The sequence below is a fragment of the Grus americana genome, chromosome 32 (genome assembly GCF_028858705.1).
Source record: "Grus americana isolate bGruAme1 chromosome 32, bGruAme1.mat, whole genome shotgun sequence".
NCBI lineage: Eukaryota > Metazoa > Chordata > Aves > Gruiformes > Gruidae > Grus > Grus americana.
This window is the reverse complement of record NC_072883.1, coordinates 484,093-508,417: the sequence shown is the minus strand read 5'-3', so window position 1 is coordinate 508,417 and position 24,325 is coordinate 484,093. Positions and strand designations below refer to the sequence as shown.

Genomic DNA, 24,325 nt, shown 5'->3' with positions numbered 1-24,325 from the left:
GTTTTATTTGCTCAGTTGCACCCCGGGTACCCAAAAATTCCCCCCCCCCCCCCCCCCCCCCGATATTCCGGCATTTTGGGCTTTGGGAACGTGATTGGTGATTTTTTGCTTCCCCAGGTTTTAAAAATCCATCCTGGGGATGGGGGCAAATCCCTGGAGTTTTAAAAAACCTAAGTCAATAGCCCCAAATATTATTAATATAAATTAAAAAATCACTGTTATTCATAATTACATTAATATCAACACCCTAAATTTTCCTTATTAACGACTGAAAAAATTACACCGGGTTTTTCAAGTAGCTAAATTGCGTTCTGATCCCCCAAAGGATTAATTTAATGGGTTCAATTTAACCGTTTATTTGATTTTTTTTTTTTTTATAAAGAATACGGATTTCTTTCGGGCTGGGGTTGCATTTTGGGGTAACATCAGGCTATTTTGGGGGCCAGAAAGTGCTGCTCTTGCTCTTCCCTTCGGCTTTTACCCGACGTTTCAGAACCAGCTTGAAGGATTGGAGGGAAAAATAGAAAATTTGGGGGAAATAGGGGAAGATTTTGCTTGGGGAGGAGGGGGGCCCAGGGGACTGGGACCCCCCCCAGATTTGGGGGTGGGGGTTGTGGCTGGGAAGAAGCTGGTGGCACCCAAAGGGATTTGGGGGTCCCATTGCCGGTACCCAAAGGGATTTGGGGGTCTCATCTCTGCACCCCCCACCCCAAAACACAGTGGGGGAAGGTTCCCCATCACCCCGGGGGGATTTGGGGGTCCCATTGCTGCCCCCCCACCCACCCAGCATGGGGGGGAGCACCCAGGGTGACACCACCGAGCCGCCCGCACCCCGAAGTTACAAATCTATTTTCTCCCTCCGTCCGCGTACATTTTTGGCATCACCCCCCCTTTTTTTTTGGGGGGGGGGGGTATCACCCCTCCTTTTTTTTTAATCAGGAATCCCCCTTTTTTTTTTTTTTCGGGGTGGGGGTGATGCTGAAGAGCATCTACGGTGCAATTCCTCCTCCTCCTCCTCCTCCGCTTGTTTTTCCCCACGACCCGAATTCCTTCTCCTCCCTGGTCGACTCGTGGAGCCGCTGGTGCTTGACCAAAGCGGATCGGACGCTGAACCTCTTCCCGCAGACGGAACAGGGATACGGTTTCTCTCCCGTATGGATCCGTCGATGTCGACTGAGGTTGGAACTTTGGATAAAACGCTTCCCGCAAGCCGGACACTCGTAGGGTCGTTCTCCGGTATGGAGCCGTTGATGGATGACGAGAACGGAACGAGCGCTGAAGCCTTTTCCGCATTCTCCGCATTTATAAGGTTTTTCTCCCGTGTGTAATCCTTGATGTCGTACCAGGCTGGAACTGACCCTAAAGCGTTTTCCGCACTCGGAGCACGTATAGGGAGTCTCGCCGGCGTGGGATCGCCTATGGATAAGGAGATCCGAGCTTTGGACGAAGCTTTTCCTGCATTCCGGACATTTGTAGGGTTTTTCTCCCGTATGTCGACCCTGATGTCGGATGAGATGGGATCGTTCGTTAAAGGATTTCCTGCAAAACGAGCAGGAAAAGGGTTTTTCTCCGGTGTGGGTGCGACGGTGTTGGATGAGATCCGAGCTCTGCCCGAAACTTTTCCCGCATTCGGGACATTTATAAGGTTTTTCTCCCGTATGGATACGTTGATGACGGAAAAGATTGGAGCGAGCGCTGAAACGTTTCCCACATTCGGAACAAATATAGGGAATATCATCCGGACGGCTCCGGGAATGCAGGATACGATCAACCTTCAGGTTTTTCCCATAAGGAATTTCCATCCCGTGCAGGCGTTGATGACGGAGGAGGTTGGATCGACGGCTGAAACATTTCTGGCATTCGGGACAACGATGGGGTTTTTCACCCGTATGGGTTTTTTGATGGGAATTCAGGTGGGAATTCCAGGTAAAAGTTTTCCCACATTTTGGACAGGGATAAGGGCGTTCTCCGGAGTGGATGCGTTGGTGGCGGAGGAGGTAGGCGCTGTGGTCGAAGCTCTTCCCGCATTCGGTGCATAAAAATCTCCTCGTATCCCTCGGGATTGGGTTCTCCAGGGTATCGAATCCCTTTCCAGGGAGAAGGGGATGAGCCGAATCCCTTCCCGGGGGATTTTCCTGAGGGTTCGCTGGGGTTGTGCTCACCTCGGTGCTGGCCGGTCCTTCGCCTGTCGGGAAATTTGGGATGGGGGATAAAGGGAGGGGGTGAGGGATGGGAGGGGAGCTGGGGAAGAAAGGGGGGATTTGGGGAGGAATAGGGAGATTTGGGAAGGCAGAGTGGGATGAGGGCATGGAGGGATGGGGGATTTGGGATGAGGGCAGAGAGGAATGGGGGGATTTGGGGAGGGATGGGTAGATTTGGGATGAGGTGGGGATGTGGAGCCACTCACCCGCTGAGGCCGATGCCTTGGGGTTCTCCTGCATGGCCAGAGAAACCCCCTCCTCCTCCTCCTCCTCCTCCAGCACCCGCCTCCGTCAGGCCCTGCGATCCCAAAACCCACCGATCCAGAGGGATCCAGGGGGTGGGTGGGAGACTTGGGGTCCCTCGGGGGGGAATCCCTGGTGGGATAAACACAGTTGTGTGTTAGTCGGGTGTGATGGTTGAAAGGGCAAAGCATCCTGGAAGGGTTTAGGGAGCCGTTCCGCTGGTTCCTAAAATAATCTGGGAAAAGCATCCCTGGGATCGAATCCGGCATCCCTGGTAGCCAGCGAGCATCCCCAAGACCAAACTGAGCATCCCCAGGGATACGTAGAACATCCCTGGGACTGAACCGAGCATCCCTGGTACCCAGCGGGGCATCCCTGGGACTGGGAAAAGTATCCCCGGGACTGGCTGGAGCACCCCCGGTACCCACTGGAGCAGCCCCCGGACCGGTAAAAGCATCTCTGGGACTGGTAAAAGCATCTCCGGATGGAGCTGAGCAGCCCCAGGACCGGGCAGAGCATCCCAGAGACCGGTAAAAGCATCCCAGGGACCGGGTGGAGCATCCCTGGACCGAGCCGAGCTGCCCTGGGACCGGGCAGGGCATCCCCGGGATGGAGCTGGGCATCCCCGGGACTGCTAAAAGCATCCCCGGATGGAGCTGAGCAGCCCCGGTACCCGCCGGGGCATCCCCGGACCCGGGCGGAGCATCCCTGAACCGAACCGAGCAGCCCCGGTACCCGCCGGAGCATCCCCGGACCCGGGCGGAGCTTCCCCGGGGCCGCCCCCGCGCCTCCCCCCGGTACCTGCGGGTTCCGACCTCCCCCTCCGCTTCCTCCGGGCTGGGGCGGCCCTTTCCTGTGTCCTCCCACACCGACCCGGCCTGCAACAGGCTCCGGGAACCGGGGTTGGGGCGGGGGGAAGATACCGGCACCCGGCTGGCCCCTGCCCCGAGCATCCCCGGGGCACCGGACCGGGGAACGGGGGGGGGGGGGGGGTGGTGGGGGGGGAAGGGGCGTTTTTCCACGGAAATACCAAATTTCCTACGGGAATCAGGGCGGATTATTTTGTACAATCGTTAAAAAATAAAATAAATAAAAAAACTCCAACAAAAGAGCAAAACGTGGGGTGGGGCCGAGCAGGGGGGTGAAGGGGACCCCCGAGTGAAGGGGTACCCAAAGTCTAGGGGGACACCCCCCCCCCCAAGAAGAAACCCTTGAGCTCCACCAAGTCCCGATGGCAAAGGTGGGAAATTGCGAAGCTTTTTCTTTTTTCCCCCTTTTCCTTTGAAATCTGGGCACAAATCAGAAAAAAAAAACCCCAAACCCCCACCGTGAAATTGTTGGCTAAAACCTTAAAAAAAAAGCTTATTTTTGGGGCGCCGTCCTCCCGTTGGACACGATGATCCTTATGGGTCCCTTCCGACTTGGGATGTTCTATGATGGAAGGAGGTTGGAAGAAGCTGCCCATGCTGGTCCATCCGTGGAGGTACTCAAGGCCATGGACACGGGTCTAGAGGACCTTGCTTGAGCTAGATGGTCGGAGTAGATCATCTCCAGGTCTTGGCTCCAAGCCTTCATGCACTGGGGACGTGCGGGGGCCTCGGCGGGACACTTTGGGATCCCCATCGGCACGTCTCTCTTGCAGGTGATGGGAGCATGGATGACGAAGAGGATGGAGGTGGTGAGAGGATGGAGACGTGTTGGACAGGACCTGGGATGGGGCAACGGGTGGGAAAGGGGACGAGGGGTGGTGGGATGGGGGAGAGCACGCGGCCAGGGGGTCCCATCGCAGGAGGTGCCGATGTCTGCGGGGAGGGTGGGAGAAGTTTTCCCTGTGGATCATCCCTGGCTGCCCACCGGTGCGTCCACACCAGCGAGAAGCTCTACAAGTGTCTCGATTGTGGGAAGAGCTTTGGGCGCAGCACCCACCTCATCACCCACCAACGTACCCACACCCACGAGTGACCCTACAAGTGTCCTGACTGTGGGAAGAACTTCAACCAGAGGTCCAACCTTCTCATCCACCAGTGGGTCCGCACCAGGGAGAGACACTATGGGTGTCCTGAGTGTGGGAAGACCTTCGGTTGTAGGTCCGTCCTCCTGACCCACCAGAAGATCCACGCTGGGGACAAGCCCTACACTTGTATCGACTGTGGGAAGATCTTCAGCCAGAGCTCAGACCTCACCAAGCATCGCCGGATCCACACCAGAGAGAGACCCTACGGTTGTGCTGAGTGCGGGAAGACCTTCAGCCTCCATTCCCACCTCCTCTCCCATCAGAGGACCCACAAGGGTGAGAAGCCCTACGCTTGCCCCAAGTGCAGGAAGAGCTTCAACGATAGCTCCAACCTCATCACCCACCACACCGGGGAGAAGCCCTGCAGATGTCCTGAGTGTGGGAAGGGTTTTGGACGCCTCTTGCACCTCCACCGGCACCAGAGGACCCACATGGGGGAGAAGCCCTTCACCTGCTTGAGCTGCAGGAAGAGCTTCAGTGAGAGCTCCTCCCTCATCCGTCACCAGCGGGTCCATACATGAGCCTGTTTTGGGGTGGGAAGAGGAGCTCCAGCTTTCCCACCAAGGATGGAGGAAGCAGGTGACACCTTTGCTGGCTTGATGGTGGTGGGTGTCAGGCAGCAGCACCCCCCCCCCCAGATCACCCCAAAATTGGGCAAGGAGAAGTTCAATGGGGGTTTTGGGCTGGTGCTCAACCCCAAGATGCATGGGGCACGTCTGATTTATTCCTTATGATGTTTCCACCAAAAACAAAACCCCTGGAGATCCACCAGGATGAGTAGGAGAAATAAAGTCCAGGTGGGTTTTCCAGACTCTCTAAGCCTTTGGGGCCATCAGATCCTCAAAGCTGTGGGTGATGGCCATCACACTGTGTCCTGGGTAGTGTTGGCAGACACATGGGGTGAGATTCCCCCCTGTTTTGGAGCTGTGGGGAGGACCTGGCTGCAGACCCAGGGGTGCAAGGGGCCATCCCATACGCAGGAAGGAACAGCACGATGTGTGCTAGAGCTCTACGTCTTCTCCTGGGGCAGGGGATGGTCCTTCCCTTGGCAAGAGGGTCTCCACAGACTTCGTGGGAGGGTGCATCTCAGCTGTACGGGATGGTCTATGTGTTGTAAGGACCAGTGGTCTCTATCCATGGGATGAATCGGGACACAGAAGGTCCCAAGGTGGGGGGGAAATTACATCACAGCTCCTTGTAGAGAGGGTTTGGTGGAGCTGAAAGCTTGATGGAGCAAAATTTGATGAAGCCAAAGCCTTGGTGGACCCTTGGTGGAGCCAAACTGTGGTGCTGGCTGAGGTGGGGATGGAGGAGGTGCTTCAGGAGCAGCATGGATGTCCCGTTCATATGGACGTTGGGTTGTCTGGAGAGTCTGTAGCTTGTGTCTGACTTTCTAGAGCTGCACAGAACAAAGGAACCAGCTTGTCTTGGTGTCACGTGGAGAAACCCAAGACAGGAGCAACGTCTGCAGCTGCTCCGGGGCAAGACTCTTCCCCCCCCACCGGCACGGCTCTACCTCTCCGGCTATTTTTGGCGTTCGGCGACGTGGTTGGGGATCGCACCACGTGAAGAACCCTTGGGGTCGGGAGGGCACTGCAGGCGCATCCTTGGCATGCCAGAAACGCCTCCGCGGCTCGCGCTCTCCGCAGGGGGTGCAGGACACGACCGCTTTTATCGTTTTACGGTTCTCTACGGCCGTCTTCTCGCCAGGTTTTTTTTAACCTCGTCCACTGATGCGCATCAGAATTTTTGTTGTAGTGAAAAAAAAATGTGTTTGGCTTTTTTTTTTTTTCTTCCTCCCACATATATAGACTATTCATTCAAAGAATCACCAAAGACCTCCTGTCATGCTCTGCTGTAGAAGCATCATCTCGTGGTGTGATGTTGCTTCCCCAAATCCCTCTTTGTCCTCTTCTTTCCCAGATTAAGACTTCAGATTTATGCAAATTTCTTCCATTTTTATAACCATCCCGCAGCACGGCCACCACAATTACCTTGTAACTCTATTTCCCGCATTAAAAAAAAAAAAAAATTCCTACATCTTCTTCTTTTTATGCATTTATTAAGACACTTATTCATGAAAACCTTGCCCAAATCAATGTAGGAATATATACATATTCTGTGCAGACCCTTCCCTCCCTCAACCCTGACAGCAATTTAATTAAGACAACGGAAATTTAATATCGATCTAAAAATAAAGACCCCACCCCGTTCCCCTCCTGGCACCGTTCCCCCCCTCAGATGTTTCCTCAGAACCTTCTACTCCAGCAGAGCCAAGTCCAGGAGGGTTTTGGGGGGGGGGGCGTGTCCCTGAGTTGGACCCCAAAATGGGGTCGTACCCAGGGGTCTCTGCCCCATGGCAGAGCTGTGGGGTGGGGACGGGGCTGGCACCGGCTCCTTGTCCCTGGGGTGGGCATGGGAATGGTGGCTGAGGGACCAGCGTGTCCCAGGTTTGGGGGGGTTGCACTTGAGTTGGGATGCTCAGCCTTCCCCCAATCTATGGGGTGGGAGAGGGTCTGCTCTTCCTTCCCGGGAAGTCCCCCAAGGTGCTGGTGCTGCCCCCATCTCCCCAGAGAGCTGCCTGGGAAGTGGCCAAGGCCCTTGGAGATGTGGTGAACCCCTTGGAGATGTGGTCAACACCTTTGGAGATGTCCTGAACCCCTCTGAGATGTGCTGAACTCCTTCAAAGTGTGCTGAAGCCCTTGGAGATGTGCTGAACCCCATCAAGACATGCTGAGCTGCTTCAAGATGTGCTGGACCCCTTTGGAAACATCCTGAACCCCTCTGAGATGTACTGAACCCCTTGGAGACATCCTGAACCCCTTCAAGATGTCCTGAAGCCCTTTGGGGGCATCCTGAACCCCTTCAGGATGAGCTGAACCCCTTGGAGATGTTCTTAACCCCTGGAAGACATGCTGAGCTCCTTCAAGACATGCTGAACCCCTTCGAGATGTGCTGCAGAGCCACCCTAAAAACTGTTTTGGAGACTGAGGGCACTAATGGTCATTAACGACCCCGACCATCCCCACCTGGGACACCCACCACCTCCTGCCCACAGCCCAGGGGCTCTATTTAAGCCCAGCCCTTGGGATTTTGGTCCTTCTGGAGAACATCTTGGAGGAACATCCATGAGTGGACGTGGACCCTGCTGATCCGGTCCATCGGCTGCCATCCTGGCTTGCCCCTCGCCCAGGTCGTTGGGATGTGGTCGTGGCAGGTGGTGTACCTTGGAATCTCGGGGTGGTGGGGGATGTAATTTAATTTCTTCTCTTTGGGGTTCACCAGCAGATGTGTGGAGCAGCCCTAGGGACATGCTGGGACTCAACTCTCCCATGTGGTCCAAGTGGAATGGCCTTTTGGGCTTAAAAAAAAGTGGTTTTGGTGCCACCATGCTCATGGCTGTCCCAAGTGACCACGACCAAAGGGTTCGGCTGGTGAAGGCTCAGCACTTCATCCATTTTTTTTTTTACTGGATTCATGGGAATCTTGCCCTGGGGAAAAAAAAAATGCTCATTTTTAAATGCAGGATGAATTGCAACTGGGCTTGAAATTGGGGCAACCCAACTGGAAACCCAACCGAAGAGCTGAAGGGGGTTGGAAAAAAAAAAAGATATCCTTGGAAAATTGGATCTTGACGTGGTTGGAAGCCCTCCAAAGCCAATGGAAGAGGAACGACCAGATTTCAGCCCGCCAACAAAAAGGACAGCAGCACCGCCGGGGTAGCTAGGCTCTAATTTATTACTACTCATGGAAAGAAAGCGACTCCAAAAAAAAAAAAAAGAAAGAAAAAGGAAAAAAAAAAGAATGGAAAAAAAAAAAAAGACGAAAAGACGCGAGCCGCGGTGACGAGGCGGTCCCCGAAAGCGGACACGGAGGGGACCGTTGACAAGCAGCACAGCAACACGTCCACGCTGGTTTCGGAAACACGGACAACACCAGAAAATATATAAATTTCACTTAAATTGCAGTTCGGTGTGGGTTTTCCCCCCCACCCCCCCCAAAAACCCAAATATCCTCGATGACGCCCTTCGTGCTCTTTCCGGGGTGGCTTTTTGTCCCTCGTGGCTCCGTTCGGGACCCTGCACCCCACGGTGCGGTCACCACGTCCTCCTAAAATAATTCAATTATCTGAACCCCGGGGGAGGTTCTTGACTTCGTCCCCGTCCCTCCTCTTCCTCCCCCCCTCCTTCCCATTCACAAGGGCTCGGTGGGGTGATGGGGGGGGGGGTTTCCTCATGTGTGTCCCCCCCCCCAGCACCACCTTGTTGACCCCATCACAGAGCTCAGCGTCGGAGAGGTGACGGAGCCACCACATCATCTCACCACGCCCTTGATTTTTTTTTGGGCTAATTCGGCCCAAATTGGTCAGAGCCCCAAGGCAGGGCGGCGTCTCGCATGGGAGCGCGTAATTAGCGCGCTCATTAACGCACAGTGAGCGCGAGGGTGGGGCGAGCACCATCGACGTGCTCATTAATGCATAATTAGCGCATCGCCGGGGGGTGATTTGGAGGTTGGGCATCAAAAGCCATCGCCAATAGCGGCTCCCGTTGACCGCCGGCTGAAATTGAGGCAAGAACGTGAGATTTTGGGGCTCCTTCAAAAACAAGTTTCTCCCCCCGCCAAGTGGGGTGGTCGCCCTCTCCTTGGGGGTGGGTGAGGATCCGACCCAGGTGGGGTGTCCCGAGGGTCCCTCCGTGATGCACAGGCAGAATTAACATCCTCGGTGACATCATGGTTGTGTCAGCGATGACATCCGGGTTGTGCCATCGGTGACATCCCGGTTGCACCAGGTGTGACACCCTGGTCCTACCATTGGTGACATCATGGTCGTGCCATCAGTGACATCCCAGTTGTGCCACTGGTGACATCTTTATTGTGCCAGCAATGACATCACAATTGTGCCATCAGTGATATCCCGGTTGCACCAGCAATGACGTCCTGGTCCTACCATCGGTGACATCATGGTCGCGCCATCGGTGACGCCGGGGTGGTCGGGGAGCCAGGCGGGTCCCCAGGACACGTCACGCGGAACCGGGGACGATCCTCAGGGGTTCTTTAATCGGGCAAGGGGATGGTGCAGCTCCGCATCCCGCTGTGCCTCCTCCTCCTCCTCCTCCGTCCATCGCACCTCCGAGCTTCAAACGCCCGGAGACAATTCCAGCCACTCCGGGCATTTTTTTTTTTTTTTTTTTATTAAATTCTTATCTTTTTCCGCATCTGACGCCGGCTCGGCTCCCGCTGCCCGACGCAGGCTCCGGTACTTCCTTAGGATGGGTGTTTTTACCCCTTTCTCTATCTTTATCACCAATTTCTCTTCTATTCCATACAGCCTTTGCTTTCTTTTCCTCCTCTTCTTTTTCACTTTCTATAAATTCTTTTTATTTTCCTTCCATATTTCGATTTTTTCCTCTTTTTTTTTTTTTGCACCTACAGTACTACCTGTTCCTCTTGCCGATATTTTAAACTTTATTTTTTTTTTTAAGAAACACAGTGAGTCCTTCCTGTAGCATCTCTGCACCTCTTGAATTATTTTGTTTTCAGTTGAAACCTTCCCGATTCCAGAGATTTCAGGAATTCCCTACTTTTCCAAAACTCTTATTTCAGTTTTTAATCCTCTTTCAGGGAAAAAAAAAAAAGTCATTCTCAGCCTTAATTCTTTTTTGTTCTGTATTTCTTTCCATGCTTTTATATTTCGCATGTAACCCTTTCTGTTTTAGTGTTTTGGTTTTTTTTTAATTAAAAAGAAAAAAAAAAATCCATTTATTTTCCCACCGAGAAGTGCTCGCTCCCCCTGGTAACGGGGAGAAATCGGGAAATGGGAGAAATCGGGATTTCAGGCAGCAAAAAAAAGCACCGCCACCGCCTTTTCCCGAAGTACCGAAATGCGCCGAATCCTGCTCCGAGAGACAGAGCAAAAGCAAACATAAAAATTCAGGAAAATCAGTAATAATAATAATAATAATAATAATAATAGTAAAAAAAACCCCACCACAGATGCATAAACATTTTTGCAAAGTCCGCGTGGAAAAGGAAAACCAAAGCAAACCAACCCAAAACATTCCATTATAAGTGCCTGAAAAATGACGTCACAAAATCGCGTGGTTTTTTGCCCAAAAAGTGTTTTCTTTCCAAAAGGAAAAAAATAATTAAAATTTAACGAAGAATACCCCGACCGGCTCCGTTTCTGAGGAATGAGGTGGGATACGATGAGCTCAGGGAGACGCCGCAGGAATCGGGGACGTGGAAAAAAAATCCCCGAGTCCCTCGCGGCAGCTCCCGGGTAGGCAGAAGGTGACGCGGTGATGCGGGAAAACCTCCATTTCTGCTGGTTTTTCTCCCAAAACGCTCCAAGGTTGGAGCGGAGGGTGGTAGCTGGATGGGGGTGATGACGTGGACCTTTGTCCGATGAGGAGCAGAGGGGTAAGGTGGGAAGATGCTCGAGGGGGCACCGAGGGGAGATGCTGGGATGAGCGGTGGGGGGAGTGGGAGGGAGGTTGGGGTCCCAGTGCAGAGCTGGGGGGATGGCGGGGCGGGGGGGGCACCGAGTGCCGGCAGCGAGATCGTTAATTAGCAATGAAGGCTGAACAGCTCCGGGTGGGAAGAAGCCCCCCCCCCGCAACGCTGGGTCTTTGAGGTCAACCCAAGTTGGGCGTTGGGCGAGCGGCTGGGGAGGTTGGGAGGAGGAGGATGGAGCCACGGCATAAGGGGGACTTCCCCATCCTCTAATTAGACAGATCACTAATTACCCTTGAAGGCTGAACGGCTCCAGGCAGGAACGAGCCCCCCCCCCACCAAGGCCGGGTCTCTGAGGTCAACCCAAGTTGGGTGTTGGGTGTTGGGCGAGCGGCTGGGGAGGTTGGGAGGAGGAGGAGGATGGAGCCACAGAACGAAGGGGACTTCCCCATCCTCTAATTAGAGAGAGATCCTTAATTAGCCACAAAGGCTGAACGGCTCCGGGCAGGAACAAGTCCCCCAACACCAGGTCTTTGAGGTCAACCCAGGTTGGGCGTTGGGCGAGCGGCTGGGGAGGTTGGGAGGAGGAGGATGGAGCCAGGGCCGGGCACCGCTCAGTTGATGAGGGAGGAGGTCTGGGCCCCCGAGGCGGGTGCCGGGGGGAAGGAGGGGTGGGGGAAGGCGCGGGCGGGGAAGGAGAGGGCCCACGGCAGGTCCAGGGGGGAGCTGGAGAGGGACGGGATGGGCAGGGGCGAGGGGGAGGCAGGGAAGGAGGGCAGCGAGGGGATGGGGGCCGCCGAGCCGCCCAGCGGCGGGGAGAAGGTGGCGCCGGTGAAGGCGCCGGAGGGGTTGGCGGCGGCGGCGGCAGCGGCGGCGGCTTTGGGCTTGTCCCCGGCGTGGGTGCGTTGGTGGCGGTTGAGGTGGGAGCTACGGCTGAAGCACTTGCCGCACTCGGGACACTTGTAGGGCTTCTCGCCGGTGTGGACGCGTTGGTGGATGGTGAGCTCGGAGCGTTGGATGAAGCTCTTGCCGCACTCGGAGCACTGGTAGGGTTTCTCGCCGAGGTGGATGCGTTGGTGCTTGATGAGGTTGGAGGAGACGCTGAAGCATTTGCCGCAGACATTGCACTTGTAGGGTTTCTCCCCGGTGTGCATCCGGCGGTGCTTGGTGAGGTCCGACTTCTGGATGAAACCCTTCCCGCAATCGGGACACTTGTAGGGCTTCTCGCCAAGGTGGGTCCGTTGGTGTTTGATGAGGTTGGAGCGGACGCTGAAGCTCTTCCCGCAGTCCCCGCACTTGTAGGGCTTTTCTCCCGTATGCATCCGACGGTGCTTCACCAACGCCGAATTTTGCCCGAAGCTCTTCCCGCATTCGGGGCAGGTATAGGGTTTCTCCCCCGTCTGCGTCCCCTGGTGCTTGACGTTCTCTGCCCGGTACGTGAAGCTCTTCCCACACTCGCTGCACTTATGGGTCCTCTCCGGTGCCGGTCGGGCACGGGTACCCCAAAGAAAGCTCTTCCCGCAATCCGCGCACTTACAGGATCGTTCACCGGTGCCGGTCAACAGCCGTTGGCGCTTGTTGGAGGCAAAGAAGCTCTTACCGCAATCGGTGCATTGGCAAGGCTGCTCGGTGCCGGCGTGGACGCGCTGGTGCCTCTCCAAGTGGGAGCTCTGGGAGAAGCTCTTCCCGCAATCCCCGCAACGGTAGGGTTTCTCACCCATGTGGATACGCCGATGCCGGTCAAGATGGGAGCTCCAGGCAAAGCTCTTACCGCAATCACCGCACTGGTAGGGTTTGCCGGCGGCGTGGCTCCGTTGATGCTGCAGCAACGCAGCGTTCAAGCCAAAACCCTTCCCGCATTCCCCGCACTTGTAGGGCTTCTCGCCGGCGTGAGCGCGCCGGTGCTTGGCCAACGCGGCGCTCTTGGCGAAGCCCTTCCCGCATTCACCGCACTGCAAGGGCTTCTCGGGGGTTTTGGAACCTTCGGAGCCACGAGGAGCCGGACAGCGACCGCAATCGGAGCAACGGCAAGCGGGTTCACCGGCGACGGCGTGGGTACGGCGATGCCGGTCGAGGTGGGAGCTCCAACTGAAGCTCTTGCCACATTCGGGGCAGGCGTAGGGCTTTTCGCCGGTGTGGATGCGGCGGTGCCGCTCCAGATGTGAATTCCAGTTGAAACCCTTCCCGCAATCCCCGCATTTGTAGGGTTTTTCCTCCAGGTGTAATTTTTGGTGTTTCACCAAACTGGCGCTGGCCGGGAAACTCTTCCCGCAGACGCCGCATTGGCAAGGCGCCGCGCCGGCGCCGGTTCCGGCGTGTACCCGTTGATGTTGGATGAACGCCGAGCCGACGCTGAAGGTCTTGCCGCAGTCGGGGCACTTGTAGGGTTTCTCGCCGACGTGCCGGCGTTGATGGGTGATGAGGGTCGAGCTCAGCCGAAAACATTTCCCGCATTCGGGGCATTTGTGGGGTCGTTCGGTTCCTCGCCGGCGTTTGTTGAAGGCCGACCCGAAACCCAAAGCTTTGCCGCAGTCGTGGCAGCGGCCGTGGCCGAGCAAGCTCCGCGGGGGGAATTTCTTGAAGCTTCGGTGACCCGATTTACCCTGTCGCTTGCCCGATGGTTTTCTGGGCTGGTTCTCTGGTTTTTGGGGACCGTCGCCGGGCTTTGTCCCCTCCGCACCGGTGGGGCTGGTGCCCTTGGGCTTCCCCGCCGGCGTCGCCTCGGTGTCCACCTTCTCCAGCTCTCCCGGTGGTGGGTCTTCCTCTTCGTTCTCGCTCAACAACCCGTCATCTATGGGGGGGGGGGAAAAGGAGGGGGTGAGGATCCAGCCCTGCCACCGAAAACCAACCGGTTGGCTGCCGGCATCCCCCCCGGCGTGGCGGCGGTCGTGTCCGGCTGCTGTCCCACCTCCCGCACCCATCGCCCCACGGTTTTGGGGGTTTCCAAAACACGCTCCTGGTAATCACCGGCACCAAGCAGCACCGCGATCGGTGACTTACCGGACACCAACCCCCTCCTCCGGTGCGATTCGGCGAAGGCGGTGATCCGTGGCCAGCTGATGGCAATTTCCTCGGCTAAGGGAGACAGCGGGATACCGGTTTTAGCTCTTTCCGCCCCAAAAATTGTAACGCCGGGGTGGGGACGGCCAAGGGCGCCGGAGCCATAAAGTCGCGGCTGGAAACGGGTCCCGCTTGAAGCCCCCCCACCCCCCAGGCTCTATTTAAGCTCAATCCTGGCGATTTTGGTGGTTTTACACCATTATGAATTCAGCCGCTAATTAAGGCCCATTAATTTAATTTTCTTCTCCTTGAATAATAACAAACGAGGGAGAAATTAGGGGAAACGAAGAGCCTCACCCAGGGAGATGACGCTCTCGTAGCTCTCCTGCATCTCGTCCCGGTGGTCCAGGCTCGTCCCGGTGCTGGCACGTTTTGGGGGGGTGGGGGGGTCACCGGTCCCTGCAATGCAAACGGCTCCAGTTCAGGTACCGGGGGTCTATGGGGACACACACACCCCCGCCCCCCCCCCCCCCAAAATTGGGTGCCCCAGCTGCATCCGACTGCATACAGGGACCATACCGGGGGGGTCCCCGGATCATTCTGGGGGTGTCACGGCTGGGTGGCAATGGGTGCTGGGGTATGACCCCCCCCTCCCCAGGGTGTTTTGGGGTGCTTCACCCCACTGCTTACCCTGTGGGAAGGGACATCCCCCCCCACTCCCCCCAATGCTCCCCTGGAAGGTTGGGGGGCACAGAAATAAGGTTTGGGGTGACCCCAGGGAGCAGGGGTGGGGGGGTTAAATCCAACCGAGGGGAAAGCAAGGGGTGGAAATTAAAGGGGGGGGGGGGGCACGGAAATATAAGGGGGGGGATTAAAATGCAACAGGGCTGGAGGGAAAATGAGAATCGCGTCGGAATGCAGCGGGGGGAGAAATGGGGGGAGCTGGGGGGGGCAGCGGAGGTGGGTGCGGGGGGGGTAGAATGAGAATATAACGGCGGGGGGGGGGGGGGGGCTGGGGGGGGCTGAAAACAACGCGACTGGATGCGGGGGGGGGGGAAGGGGGAATCGGAGCGAGGTGAACGCGGGGGGGAGGTAAAATAAAGGGGGGTGGGCGAGGGGAGGATGGGAAGCGCCCCCCCCTCCCCATCTCCCCCGGGGGGGGGGGGGGCCGTGGGGTGCGGCCGGGCGGGGTCCCCGTGCCCCCCCCCCCCCATTCCCGGGGGTCTCCCCGTTACCTGGTACCGGAGGGATGCGGAGGCGGCGGAGCAGCGGGGCGGGGGGGGGAGGGATGTGTGTTGGGGGGGGGGGGGGGTGGAATTTGGGGAAGGGGAGGGGGGGAAAGAAGAAGACCCGAGGGTGGGGGGCGGCGCCGGGGCTGTTGCACGCCGGCTCGGTGAGCCCGGACACACAGGAAGGGGATGGAGCAGCCGGGACCGGGGGGGGGGGGCGCAGACAGGAAGGGGGGGGGGACACACACGGCCACGAGCCACCGGGACCGGAGGGAACGGAGCCCCCCGAGGCGCCTTTGTGGTGGGTGGGGGTCGCGTTGTCGCCGTGTCCCCCCCCCCACCCCGGGGTGGCAGGTAACGGAGAGCCCCCCCCCGCCCCCCCCCCCCCCCCCGGGATGGGGGACGCTGCCAGCGCCGCCCGGCTTTGTCCCCGGTCGGGGGAGGGGGGGGGGGGTCGGGGGGGGGGGTCCCCTCTATCCCCGGGGGGGCGGGGAGGGGGGAGCGCCGGGGGGGGGGGGGAGCGGGGATGGGGGTCTGGGGGGGGTCCCCTATAGACCCGGGGGGAGCGGGGATGGGGCTCTGGGGGGGTCCCCTATAGACCTGGGGGGAGCGGGGATGGGGGTCTGGGGGGGTCCCCTATAGACCCGGGGGGAGCGGGGATGGGGGGTCTGGGGGGGTCCCCTATAGACCCGGGGGGAGCGGGGATGGGGGGTCTGGGGGGGTCCCCTCTGTCCTACATCTGCCTCCGTGGGGATGGGGGGGCAGCAATGGGGGGGGGGGGGGTCCCCTCCATCCCGCATCATCCCGATGGGGAGTGGGGACCAGGGGGGTCTCCTCCATCCTGCATCAGCCTTGGGGGGGTCTCCCCCCCACCTTACACCGGTCCTGGGGAGGGGTCCCACACCAGCACCCACCGAGCACCAGGACCTGCCACCCCACGCTGGCCGCTGGTGTGTGTCCCCCCCCCCCGCAGTGTCACCCCTGGAGCTCAGGGACACGCCAGGACCCCAAAACTCCTCCTGATACCGGGTGCTGGGACCCCCCCCCCCCCCCCACACACACACACGGGGGGGGCACCCACCATCCCGCCGGACCCCAAACTTCACCGAGCTCCCGGTGATGCTTTTGGGGGGGTCTGCGGGGTGACGTTGGGGTGCTCTTGGCTTTCCAGGGTCCCCGTGCCGCTGGCTGAGGAGCGGGAACGGGTGATGGATCCCTGGGGGGCTGCGGAGCCGGAGCAGACGGTGCTTTTTGGGGGTGACGGGGGGGAGGAGGACACCTACGACCCCTCGGAGATGCAGAGTAAGTGTCGAGGAGGGTTGGCGGGGGGGCTGGGGGGTCCTCATCGCTCTGCAGCCTTGGGAAGGGGATGGAGACCCCCCCATGGGCACCCAGATCCTGCGGTGTCCCCCCCAAACCGAACCCACATCCCTGGTCCCTGCACCGAGGCTGTGCCGAGAAGCTCGAAGTTACGGGGTGCACCAGCCCAGCCCCCTTGAGGTCCCATGGGAAGGGGGGGGTCCTCCATCCCCGTCAGCCCCTCACCACCAGGACTGACCCCCATCTACCCCCCTTCCCTGTCCCAGGGACACCGAGTGACCCCGAGACGGACCCCCCGACAGCAGGTGACCCCGAGATCGTGGAGCTGGATACGGCCACCTTGTTGGGTCACGCCGAGGAGGGTTCACTGGGCGAACGGAGCCCGGCACGGGAGACCCTCCGTTGGACCGTGGTCCAGCAGATCGATTCCCCCGGCGCGACGGGCGGTCGGCGCGGCGGTAAAACCGGGTCGGGAGCCGGTGCCTTCTCCAACTTCAAGAGCATCATCGTGCTGCAGAAGAGTTATGAGTGCGGCGAGTGCGGCAAGAGCTTCAGCTGCAGCTCCCACTTCAGCAAACACCGGCGGACCCACACCGGCGAGAAACCCTTCCTCTGCCTCCATTGCGGCAAGAGCTTCAACGTCAGCTCCAACCTCTACCGGCACCAACGGGCTCACGCTGCCGAACGGCCGGGTCCTCCGGCTCCGCCGGCGCGTCCCCGTGGGTTGCCGTATAAATGCGAAGAGTGCGGCAAGAGTTTTCGCCGTAACAAGGAGCTGGTGACCCACCAACGCTTGCACACCGGTCGCTTGCCCTTCCAGTGCGGTCACTGCGGTAAGAGCTTCAGTTGGAGCTCCCACTTTGACCGGCACCAACGCGTCCACACCGGTGAGAAGCCCTACCAGTGCCCCGAATGCGGTAAGCGTTTTAGCCGTAGCTCCCACCTCTACCGGCACCAACGCACCCACGCCGGCGGTCGTTCTTACATCTGCACCTACTGCGGGCGTAGTTTCGGTAGCACCCTCCATTTTGACCGGCACCAACGCACCCACACCGGCCAACGACCCTACAAGTGCACCCTGTGCCGGAAAAGTTTTGGCGATGGGCCGGCGTTGGTCAAACACCAACGCCTTCACCTGGGCGATGGTCCATTCCGTTGCGAAGAGTGCGGTAAAGCCTTCGGCGCTCGCGCCCAATATGCCCGGCATCGGCGTAGCCTCCACGGCGGCAGCGAGAAACCGTACCGTTGCGGTGATTGCGGGAAGAGTTTTTCCTGGAGCTCCCATTGGGAACGACACCAACGTATCCATACCGGCGAACGACCCTACCAATGCGGGGACTGCGGCAAACGTTTCGGCCGGACCTCCCATCTCTACCGGCATCAACGTACCCACGCCGGTGGGCAACCCCACGTCTGCGCCGATTGCGGGAAGAGCTTCAACAGCACCCTGCACTTCCATAAGCACCAACGGGCTCACGCCGGGCCCCGGCACGCCTGTCCCGACTGCGGCAAGGCGTTTGCCGACGGTTCGGCGTTGGCAAAGCACCGACGGGCGCACGCCGGCGAGAAGCCTTTCCCTTGCCCGCAGTGCGGCCGGCGTTTCGGCGTCAGCTCCCATCTTCACCGTCATCTCCGGAGCCACGGTGAGGAGGAGCCGCCGGAGGAGCCGCCGGATGAGCTCACGCCCCGTTAACCGGGGGGGACGGGGAGAGGCGGGGGGGGACGACAGATGGTTGACCCCCCCCCCCACCCACCCACCAAGGTGGCTCCCGTCCCCTCCACCGCTGCCGTGGGGTGCCTCGGGTAGCCCCCGTGAGTGATGGGTGCCACGGGGATGGGTGCTCCCAAGCCGGTGATGTTCCCCGGTGGCACCAACCCTGGCCCCGAGGACGTAGTGTTTGTAGGGTAGAGTAGGAAGGTAGGGTAGATAGGGGAGGATGGAGATGGGGCTGGGGGCCGAGTGGGAATTGGGGGGGGGACACACACACGTCCCCTCCAGAAAAATCAGACCGAATCCTGCCAACGGACATCAGGACATCCCAACCGTGCTCCTCCACGCGTAGTCCAGGAGAAACCACCTCCGTTGGGTGTTGGGGAGACGGTGCCGAGCAGCTGGGGAGGCGCGGGGCGGGGGGTGGGAGGTGCCGCCGGCCAAACCCGGAGACCCCCCAAATATCTGGGGTGGCTTCATCCCTTCGCCATCCCACCTTCCCCGTGCTGCCAGCCTTGGCCAACACCGACAGCCTGAGCCCTCCCAGCCGTGCCTGGGGAGCGGCGATGGCGCCGTCTAACAAACGACACCATTTGGGGCAAAATATCCCGATTTTGTGGTTTTGTCGTCGAGAAACAAGCCTGGGCGTCCGACCCCGGCGGCTCCCAGCCACGCGCTGCGGTTTGGCCGCTGGCGACGCTTCGTCGCGGACCCGGCGTCGAGTGGTTTATTTAATGTATTTATTGTATTTATTCAGCGGGAGCCCACCTGCGGCTGGAGGAACCCAACGCGTTGGGGTGAGCTGGAGGCTGTTGGGGACAGGAGCTGGGACGAGGGAGGGTTGGTCCCCAACCTGGCATGGGGGTGCTCATGGCTCCTCTTGGGTTGCTCGATCAACCACCGTGCGAAGGGAGCTCGTGGTGGGAACCCATCCGGTGATGGGGAGGAGGTGGCACCACCCGTAGCTGGAAAGGAACCCCCAGGAGATCACGGGGAGCATCACCTGCAGGTATTTCCCAGCTGAAAAGAGGTGAACTCTTGGGGGTGAACCTCAGGGGTGGGAGCAGGACACAAATCCAGGGATTTCCTGGGGTGGTTTTGGGGTCGCGGCCGTGCCGGCTGCCTGGTCCGTCTCTTCCCAAGATGAGCAGGAGCTGTGTTTGTATTGTGAATAAAAATAGACTAGTGCAAAACCCGGCGCGTGGCTTCTGCTTCTCCTTGGAGGAGCTGCGAATCCCAGCTCTTCCCGTGCGGAAAACCAGAGGTTTGGGGGGTCACCTTGGGTAGGGTGTCCAAAACAAACCCCCCCCATCCAGGGGAAACTCAACCAGCCTGGCAGCCTGCACCGGTTCACGGTCCGTGGTTGAGTGGTGGTGATGATGGTGAGTCACCTGCCGGGAGGTGAAAGGTTGGGGCTGCGTGTCCCCCCCGACCTGTGGTGTGTCCCCCCCAGAATGCCCCATGCTTTGGAAGGTCCCCCCTTCCCAGAAACGTCCCACGCTGACGCTGGCTGGGTTGTCCCAACCCCAAACACCCAAAACCCTTCTGCCTTCGTTGGGTCCAGGAGGATCTACCCCAAGGGTGTCCCCTCATGCACCCTCAAGCTTTTAGGGGGCCCAGGGGAGGGCTGGGGACCCCCAAATGGGCAAGCAGCTGCCTCCTCTGTACGTGTGGCCTGGACAGAGGCACCATGCCCCCCATCGCTGCCAGACCCTGCCTGCTACCGGTCTCCTGGTGTGGAGTCTCCAGTGTCTACCGCTCTGGTTGAGCTTCGAAGGAGAGGCCATTCCTGTTTCCTTAGAACATGGCCGCTGGTTTCCTTGGGATGTGGGCATCTCCTGGGGAACCTCCCTTGGTGGCCCTCGCACAGCCCCACTCACACTGGGGCTGCGGGCTCGCCGAGACGAGCAAGGCCTCGACATAGCACCTTACGTCACTCTACCCTCGGCCAAAATCACCATTCACCCTCAAAACTCCAAACGTCGAGCCCCTGCTCCCAGGCCAAAGGTGCCAGACCCAAAACGCGTGCCTGGCCTCAAACCTCCCTTGGTGGCCCTCGCACAGCCCCACTCACATTGGGGCTGCGGGCTCGCCGAGCCGAGCAAGGCCTCGACATAGCACCTTACATCACTCTACCCTCGGCCAAAATCAGCATTCACCCTCAAAACTCCAAACGTCGAGCCCCTGCTCCCAGGCCAAAGGTGCCAGACCCAAAACGCGTGCCTGGCCTCAAACCTCCCTTGGTGGCCCTCGCACAGCCCCACTCACACTGGGGCTGCGGGCTCGCCGAGCCGAGCAAGGCCTCGACATAGCACCTTACGTCACTCTACCCTCGGCCAAAATCAGCACTCACCCTCAAAACTCCAAACGTCGAGCCCCTGCTCCCAGGCCAAAGGTGCCAGACCCAAAACGCGTGCCTGGCCTCAAACCTCCCTTGGTGGCCCTTGCACAGCCCCATTCACATTGGGGCTGCGGGCTCGCCGAGACGAGCAAGGCCTCGACATAGCACCTTACGTCACTCTACCCTCGGCCAAAATCAGCACTCACCCTCAAAACTCCAAACGTCGAGCCCCTGCTCCCAGGCCAAAGGTGCCAGACCCAAAACGCGTGCCTGGCCTCAAACCTCCCTTGGTGGCCCTCGCACAGCCCCATTCACACTGGGGCTGCGGGCTCGTCGAGCCGAGCAAGGCCTCGACATAGCACCTTACGTCACTCTACCCTCGGCCAAAATCACCATTCACCCTCAAAACTCCAAACGTCGAGCCCCTGCTCCCAGGCCAAAGGTGCCAGACCCAAAACGCGTGCCTGGCCTCAAACCTCCCTTGGTGGCCCTCGCACAGCACCACTCACACTGGGGCTGCGGGCTCGCCGAGACGAGCAAGGCCTCGACATAGCACCTTACGTCACTCTACCCTCGGCCAAAATCAGCATTCACCCTCAAAACTCCAAACGTCGAGCCCCTGCTCCCAGGCCAAAGGTGCCAGACCCAAAACGCGTGCCTGGCCTCAAACCTCCCTTGGTGGCCCTCGCACAGCCCCACTCACATTGGGGCTGCGGGCTCGCCGAGCCGAGCAAGGCCTCGACATAGCACCTTACGTCACTCTACCCTCGGCCAAAATCAGCATTCACCCTCAAAACTCCAAACGTCGAGCCCCTGCTCCCAGGCCAAAGGTGCCAGACCCAAAACGCGTGCCTGGCCTCAAACCTCCCTTGGTGGCCCTCGCACAGCCCCACTCACACTGGGGCTGCGGGCTCGCCGAGCCGAGCAAGGCCTCGACATAGCACCTTACGTCACTCTACCCTCGGCCAAAATCAGCACTCACCCTCAAAACTCCAAACGTCGAGCCCCTGCTCCCAGGCCAAAGGTGCCAGACCCAAAACGCGTGCCTGGCCTCAAACCTCCCTTGGTGGCCCTCGCACAGCCCCATTCACACTGGGGCTGCGGGCTCGCCGAGACGAGCAAGGCCTCGACATAGCACCTTACGTCACTCTACCCTCGGCCAAAATCAGCACTCACCCTCAAAACTCCAAACGTCGAGCCCCTGCTCCCAGGCCAAAGGTGCCAGACCCAAAACGCGTGCCTGGCCTCAAACCTCCCTTGGTGGCCCTCGCACAGCCCCACTCACACTGGGGCTGCGGGCTCGCCGAGACGAGCAAGGCCTCGACATAGCACCTTACGTCACTCTACCCTCGGCCAAAATCACCATTCACCCTCAAAACTCCAAACGTCGAGCCCCTGCTCCCAGGCCAAAGGTGCCAGACCCAAAACGCGTGCCTGGCCTCAAACCTCCCTTGGTGGCCCTCGCACAGCACCACTCACACTGGGGCTGCGGGCTCGCCGAGCCGAGCAAGGCCTCGACATAGCACCTTACGTCACTCTACCCTCGGCCAAAATCACCATTCACCCTCAAAACTCCAAACGTCGAGCCCCTGCTCCCAGGCCAAAGGTGCCAGACCCAAAACGCGTGCCTGGCCTCAAACCTCCCTTGGTGGCCCTCGCACAGCCCCACTCACATTGGGGCTGCGGGCTCGCCGAGCCGAGCAAGGCCTCGACATAGCACCTTACGTCACTCTACCCTCGGCCAAAATCACCATTCACCCTCAAAACTCCAAACGTCGAGCCCCTGCTCCCAGGCCAAAGGTGCCAGACCCAAAACGCGTGCCTGGCCTCAAACCTCCCTTGGTGGCCCTCGCACAGCCCCACTCACACTGGGGCTGCGGGCTCGCCGAGCCGAGCAAGGCCTCGACATAGCACCTTACGTCACTCTACCCTCGGCCAAAATCAGCACTCACCCTCAAAACTCCAAACGTCGAGCCCCTGCTCCCAGGCCAAAGGTGCCAGACCCAAAACGCGTGCCTGGCCTCAAACCTCCCTTGGTGGCCCTCGCACAGCCCCATTCACACTGGGGCTGCGGGCTCGCCGAGACGAGCAAGGCCTCGACATAGCACCTTACGTCACTCTACCCTCGGCCAAAATCAGCACTCACCCTCAAAACTCCAAACGTCGAGCCCCTGCTCCCAGGCCAAAGGTGCCAGACCCAAAACGCGTGCCTGGCCTCAAACCTCCCTTGGTGGCCCTCGCACAGCCCCATTCACACTGGGGCTGCGGGCTCGTCGAGCCGAGCAAGGCCTCGACATAGCACCTTACGTCACTCTACCCTCGGCCAAAATCACCATTCACCCTCAAAACTCCAAACGTCGAGCCCCTGCTCCCAGGCCAAAGGTGCCAGACCCAAAACGCGTGCCTGGCCTCAAACCTCCCTTGGTGGCCCTCGCACAGCACCACTCACACTGGGGCTGCGGGCTCGCCGAGACGAGCAAGGCCTCGACATAGCACCTTACGTCACTCTACCCTCGGCCAAAATCAGCATTCACCCTCAAAACTCCAAACGTCGAGCCCCTGCTCCCAGGCCAAAGGTGCCAGACCCAAAACGCGTGCCTGGCCTCAAACCTCCCTTGGTGGCCCTCGCACAGCCCCACTCACATTGGGGCTGCGGGCTCGCCGAGCCGAGCAAGGCCTCGACATAGCACCTTACGTCACTCTACCCTCGGCCAAAATCAGCATTCACCCTCAAAACTCCAAACGTCGAGCCCCTGCTCCCAGGCCAAAGGTGCCAGACCCAAAACGCGTGCCTGGCCTCAAACCTCCCTTGGTGGCCCTCGCACAGCCCCACTCACACTGGGGCTGCGGGCTCGCCGAGCCGAGCAAGGCCTCGACATAGCACCTTACGTCACTCTACCCTCGGCCAAAATCAGCACTCACCCTCAAAACTCCAAACGTCGAGCCCCTGCTCCCAGGCCAAAGGTGCCAGACCCAAAACGCGTGCCTGGCCTCAAACCTCCCTTGGTGGCCCTCGCACAGCCCCATTCACACTGGGGCTGCGGGCTCGCCGAGACGAGCAAGGCCTCGACATAGCACCTTACGTCACTCTACCCTCGGCCAAAATCAGCACTCACCCTCAAAACTCCAAACGTCGAGCCCCTGCTCCCAGGCCAAAGGTGCCAGACCCAAAACGCGTGCCTGGCCTCAAACCTCCCTTGGTGGCCCTCGCACAGCCCCACTCACACTGGGGCTGCGGGCTCGTCGAGCCGAGCAAGGCCTCGACATAGCACCTTACGTCACTCTACCCTCGGCCAAAATCACCATTCACCCTCAAAACTCCAAACGTCGAGCCCCTGCTCCCAGGCCAAAGGTGCCAGACCCAAAACGCGTGCCTGGCCTCAAACCTCCCTTGGTGGCCCTCGCACAGCACCACTCACACTGGGGCTGCGGGCTCGCCGAGACGAGCAAGGCCTCGACATAGCACCTTACGTCACTCTACCCTCGGCCAAAATCACCATTCACCCTCAAAACTCCAAACGTCGAGCCCCTGCTCCCAGGCCAAAGGTGCCAGACCCAAAACGCGTGCCTGGCCTCAAACCTCCCTTGGTGGCCCTCGCACAGCCCCACTCACACTGGGGCTGCGGGCTCGCCGAGCCGAGCAAGGCCTCGACATAGCACCTTACGTCACTCTACCCTCGGCCAAAATCACCATTCACCCTCAAAACTCCAAACATCGAGCCCCTGCTCCCAGGCCAAAGGTGCCAGACCCAAAACGCGTGCCTGGCCTCAAACCTCCCTTGGTGGCCCTCGCACAGCACCACTCACATTGGG

The 24,325-nt window shown here is 59.4% G+C and overlaps 2 protein-coding genes across 3 annotated transcripts in view; one reads left to right on the top strand and one right to left on the bottom strand.

Moving 5' to 3' along the window:
- LOC129198288 (zinc finger protein 239-like) overlaps positions 1-19,364 on the top strand; it is a 41,408-nt gene extending 22,044 nt beyond the window's left edge. Inside the window, exons 4-5 of the mRNA XM_054807438.1 lie at positions 4,484-4,917; positions 17,204-19,364. Coding sequence (XP_054663413.1) covers positions 4,484-4,917; positions 17,204-18,153 — 1,384 coding nt within the window. The 3' untranslated portion in view covers positions 18,154-19,364. The remainder of the gene's footprint in view (positions 1-4,483; positions 4,918-17,203) is intronic.
- Positions 148-14,352, bottom strand: LOC129198332 (zinc finger protein 271-like). Of its 2 annotated transcripts, XM_054807547.1 has the most exons (4): positions 14,269-14,352; positions 13,912-13,986; positions 11,797-13,702; positions 148-2,046 (listed from the first exon to the last, which is right to left on the bottom strand). In XM_054807547.1, the coding sequence occupies exons 1-4, from the start codon at positions 14,300-14,302 to the stop codon at positions 990-992; spliced, it is 3,072 nt and encodes a 1,023-aa protein (XP_054663522.1). In that variant the 5' UTR covers positions 14,303-14,352; the 3' UTR covers positions 148-989. The 2 variants fall into 2 exon arrangements, with proteins under 2 accessions (XP_054663522.1, XP_054663521.1); XM_054807546.1 differs by lacking the exons at positions 11,797-13,702; positions 13,912-13,986; positions 14,269-14,352 and adding an exon at positions 2,408-3,291 and having other exon boundaries at positions 148-2,185.
- Positions 19,365-24,325: the final 4,961 nt, after the last annotated feature.